This window comes from Mastomys coucha, unplaced genomic scaffold (genome assembly GCF_008632895.1).
Source record: "Mastomys coucha isolate ucsf_1 unplaced genomic scaffold, UCSF_Mcou_1 pScaffold1, whole genome shotgun sequence".
NCBI lineage: Eukaryota > Metazoa > Chordata > Mammalia > Rodentia > Muridae > Mastomys > Mastomys coucha.
Window position 1 is genome coordinate 71,522,873 of NW_022196891.1, and position 4,829 is coordinate 71,527,701.

General features: G+C 39.7%; 1 protein-coding gene and 1 long non-coding RNA gene across 2 annotated transcripts in view; one reads left to right on the forward strand and one right to left on the reverse strand.

Annotated features, from left to right (window-relative positions):
• The window catches only part of LOC116103859, a 48,404-nt gene that overhangs the window by 41,211 nt on the left and 2,364 nt on the right, over window positions 1–4,829 (reverse strand). The gene's annotated exons all lie outside the window — the stretch shown is intronic.
• Window positions 1,644–2,597, forward strand: LOC116103853 (olfactory receptor 10X1-like). Its single transcript, XM_031390358.1, has one exon. The coding sequence runs from the start codon at window positions 1,665–1,667 to the stop codon at window positions 2,595–2,597; it is 933 nt and encodes a 310-aa protein (XP_031246218.1). The 5' UTR covers window positions 1,644–1,664.

Genomic DNA, 4,829 nt, shown 5'->3' on the forward strand with positions numbered 1-4,829 from the left:
TATGAGGTCCCATTTGTCAATTCTTGATCTTAGAGCAGAAGCTATTGGCGTTCTCTTCAGGAAGGTATTTTCTTTTTTTAAAAGTTGTTCATTAATTAACATCCCAAAAGCTGCCTCCTCCCAAATCCCCCTCCCCTTCTCCTAAGAGAGGGTGAGCTCCCCTGCCATTGCCTACACCATGGCACATCAAGTCTCTGTCATATCCTCTACCACAGAGGCCAGACAAGATAGCCATAGAAACTGAGCTTTCCATCTTCTAATGTGGTAGGGGCCTCATTGCAGCCATTTATGATCATTGGTTCATGGCTCAGTCTCTGAGAGATCCCAGGGTAGCAGATGATTTCACCTTGTTGGTCTTCTTATGGAGTTCCTATCCCTTCAGAGCCTTCAATTCATCCCAAAACTCTTTCATAAATGTTCATGACCTCCATCCAATATTGGGCTGTGGGTATCTACATTTGTTTCAATCAGCTGCCCAGGAGAACCTTTCAGAAGACACCTATGGGAGGCTCCTGTCTGAAAGTATAATGGACTTTCATTAAGAACATCAGGAATTGGTGCTTGCCCATGGAATGGGTTTCAAATTGATCTGACTACTGGTTGGCCATTCCATTGTTATTCCTGGATTTCTGTTAAACAGGACAAATTTTGGGTTGCAGGTTTAGTGGGTAGTTTAATGTCCTCATCCCTATACTAAGGATTCTGCTAAGCTTCAGGAGGCGGCCTCTTCATGTCCTATGTCTCCTCTGTTAGTCATCTAAGCTCCTTACTTGACTCATGGGAACCGACCCAGTCCCATTTCTCTGGGACTTTCTAGATATTCCTCTCAACCTCACATGCCTGCAGCTTCAGATTTTCATTCATTTTCCAGGTCTTCTGGGGCTCTCTCCTGTCTCTCCTCACACCTGATCCTGCTGTCCCTATTCCTATCCTCTTCTCTTCTCTCAAGAATGAAACTAACAGATGTTATAACAAAATGGATTTAACAGATATCCACAGAAACTTTCACACAAAAACAAAAGTTTTATTGTTTCTCTCTTAACTTGCTGTTTTGTTGACCTATTAACGAGAGTGGAGTGTTGAAGTCCCCCACTACTGTTGTGTGATGTTCAATTTGTGGTGTGAGCTTTGATGAACTTGGGTGCCCTTGTTTTTGGGGCATAGATATTTAGGACTAAGACACCACTGTGGTGGTCCAACAACTCAAGGGAGGTCAACCATACATAGCATTAGGGGATTTTTATATTGAGAGTCAACCTTTGTAAGATAAAAATAAATGAACTTTCTGGTGACATAATAAGTCACAATTAAGATATTATTGAAGAGCTAGGTGGTAGAGCATGCCTTTAATCCCATCACTTGGGAGGCAAAGGCAGGCAGATTTCTGAGTTTGAGATCAGTCTGGTCTACAGAGTGAGTTCCAGGACATCCAGGGCTGTACAAGGAAATCATGTCTCAAAAAAAAGAGATATTATTGAAGAGATACATGAATGCATATCCAGGAGATCACGTCCTCTACATACATGGATAAGTTTTGCTAAACTAAATGAAAAATTGAGTGTAACATTTTGATGTGTTATATTCATACCTTGTATTTTATTTAAATATATTAAAGAATAAGGAGAATCATAGATTTGTTCTTTTACATTTCAGGAATCCAACCAATGATGGTCAACCAAACAATCGTGAAGGAATTCATTCTTGTAGGCTTCTCTGTTTACCCACATGTACAGACTTGTCTCTTTGTGGTCTTCTTTTGCCTGTATATGGTCACTCTTGCAGGCAACCTGGCCATCATGGGTTTGACTTGGGTGGTCAGATCTCTCCACACTCCTATGTACTTCTTCCTCAGTGCACTATCCTTCTCTGAGACGTGCTATACCCTGACTATCATCCCTAAGATGCTGGTCGATCTGTTAGACAAGGACAACCGCATTTCGGTCACAGGTTGTGGCTTGCAGATGTGTTTCTTCCTGGGTCTTGGAGGAACAAACTGTATCCTTCTCACTTTGATGGGATATGACCGATTTCTGGCCATCTGCAACCCCCTCAGATATCCTCTTCTAATGACCAATGTTGCATGTGGACAACTTGTGGCCTCTGCCTGGATTGGAGGCTTCTTTATTTCTCTAATTGAGACATCACTGATATTCAGGGTGTCTTTCTGCATCCCTAACCTCATCAGACATTTCTTTTGCCATATGAGGGCAGTTCTGAGGCTGTCCTGCACAGACAGTAACTTCACAGAATTCATTGTAACACTCATGTCAGTGTCTGGTTTGCTGGGTACATTCTTGCTCATCCTCCTGACTTATGTGTTCATCCTTTCTTCTGTTCTCAAGATCCCCTCAGCTGAGGGTAAACAAAAGGCATTTTCTACCTGTGCCTCACACCTCACTGTGGTCATCATCCACTTTGGTTTTGCATCTGTTGTTTATATGAAGCCAGAAAACTCCGGGGGAGACGACACACTCATAGCAGTTCCATATACTGTCATTACCCCTTTCCTCAGTCCCATCATATTCACACTCAGGAATAAAGATATGAAGAATGCTTTTAGAAAGATCATGAGAAAGACAGTAGTCTTGAAAAAATAATCTTTGGTTGTAATTGTTGATCTATTATTTCTTCAGTAGTCAGTGGAGAATTTGCTGTGTCACCTTTATAGAATGACTTGGATACAGGAACAAGAAACTGGGGTCTCACATGGGCTTCATCAGGCATTTTCTAAGTTTGCTCAGGAAGCTATACAAATATGCTTCTTCTGCTGACATTGGAATTCTGCCAATTAATTTCTTCATCTTTTGCATAATTTATAAGTGAGAAACTAGATAAAGCAACATCATAAGCAACATGATATTCCATGAACAGGTGTCTTTGAAAATCAATATGGCAGCTCTCATAAAATAGAGACTCGTCTATCTCAAGGCACAGATATACCACTCCTGAGCATATACCCAAAAATGTTCCATCCTACCACAAGAACGCTTGCTCAACCTTGTTCATAGGAGCTTTATTCATAATAGCCAGAAACTGGAAACAATCTAGATGTCCCACAACCAAAAAAATGCATAAAGAAAATGTGGTATGTTTTCACAATGGAGCTTTACTCAGCTATTAAAATCAATGACATCATGAAATTTACTGACAAATGGTTGAAGGTAGGAAAAAAATCCTGAGTGAGATAAACCAGACTCAGAAATAAAAACACAGTATGTGCTCACTTAGAAGTGGATATTAGCCATAAAGTAAATGATAACCATGTTATCATCCACAAACCAAAAGTAGCTGAGTAACAAGGAGGGCTCAAGGAGGGAGGCATGAATCTCCCTGAGAAGTGGAAATAGAGTTGACATATGGTGAGATGTATGTAGGGGACTTGTTGGGAATGGTGGGGATAGGAACAGGAGAGATCAATGTTGGGAAGGACAGAAGGGGAGAGTATTAAGAGACACAACTGGAATGGGCCAAGGTATCTCAGGGATAAGCTAGAACCCTAGGGCATTAGAAACTCCTAGGAAATCTGTGCGCACAACCCTGAGACTCTAGGAATGAGGAATGTGGAGGCAAAATAAGCCAGTTCTCAATTGTGGAGGACAATAAATACCGACCCCTAAAATTATGAAGTGTCTCTTTTAGAGTATACTTGTAACAGTGACGTGGCTTTGGACTATTATTACAAGGGAGGTAAGAAAATATTCTAGATCACCTGGCTCTCTTTTATTCATAATTAGCTGTCACCACGGAAAGAAATGATCTTTGGGATAGCACTGCCTACTTCCCCTACTCGTTATTTCCTTTTGACATTGAAGAGAGTCTACATCTCTCTACTCAATACATTGGTAACACAAATGTAATTGGAAACACTCAGTTTAGTGACAACTTCAGAAATAGGTAAATAAGATATGGGATCTTATACCTGGGGCTGGGATTATAGGCACTTGTGAGCTGCCTATGTGGGTGCTGGAAACTGAACATGGATCCTTAGGGAAATCAGACAGTGCTCTTAATTGCTGAGTCCAGTTCTTTTCAGAACAAATAAACCATTATATTACACTCTAGCCAATGCTGACCTAGTACTTACAGTTCAGCCCAAGCAGGCCATGAATTCATGGAATCCTCCTGCTTCAGTCTTCTGAGTGCTATAATTACTGGATGACAGGCTTTTGCCACCATACCTGCTGTTTGCATTTCAAAATGCTTCTAAGATTAATGACAACTTTTTTCTTGTTTTTTATTATTTAAATGCATTTCATACATCAAACATACTACTAGTGTTGAGTATTTTGAGAATCAAATAACACGTGAAAAATTTGTTCAACCTTTGTATTCATATCCTTTCATACCCTAAAAATATCATTAATGAATATTTAATACTACCCAAAACTAAGGATCCTATATCTAATGTTGAATACTAAATTGTTTCAAAACATGCAAAATATTCTTTGGGAATTAAACATAGTAAAAGAACATAAAATATTAAAAGTGAATCATTAAGAAATATATGCAAAAGCCATTATATGACATCACCTGATGTAGTAAGAGAGAATATTTAAAATGCATTATATATTTGTGTGCATTATCTAACAATCAGTTTACTTAAAAAAGATTATCAGTAACCCAATCACAAAAGAACAAACACGGTATGCTCTCTCTGATAAGGGGTTATTAGCCCAGAAGTTTGGAATACAGGAAGAACAACCCACAAACCACAAGGAACTCAAGAAGAAGGAAGACCAAAAGGGGATATTTCATTCCTTTTTAAAAAGGGGGAACCAAATACCCATGGAAGGAGTTGCAGAGATTAACTATGGAGCAGAGACTGAAGG

Bases quoted from the DNA above. Each gene is read 5' to 3' on its own strand.
- LOC116103853 (XM_031390358.1), top strand. From the start codon at position 1,665: ATGATGGTCAACCAAACAATCGTGAAGGAATTCATTCTTGTAGGCTTC.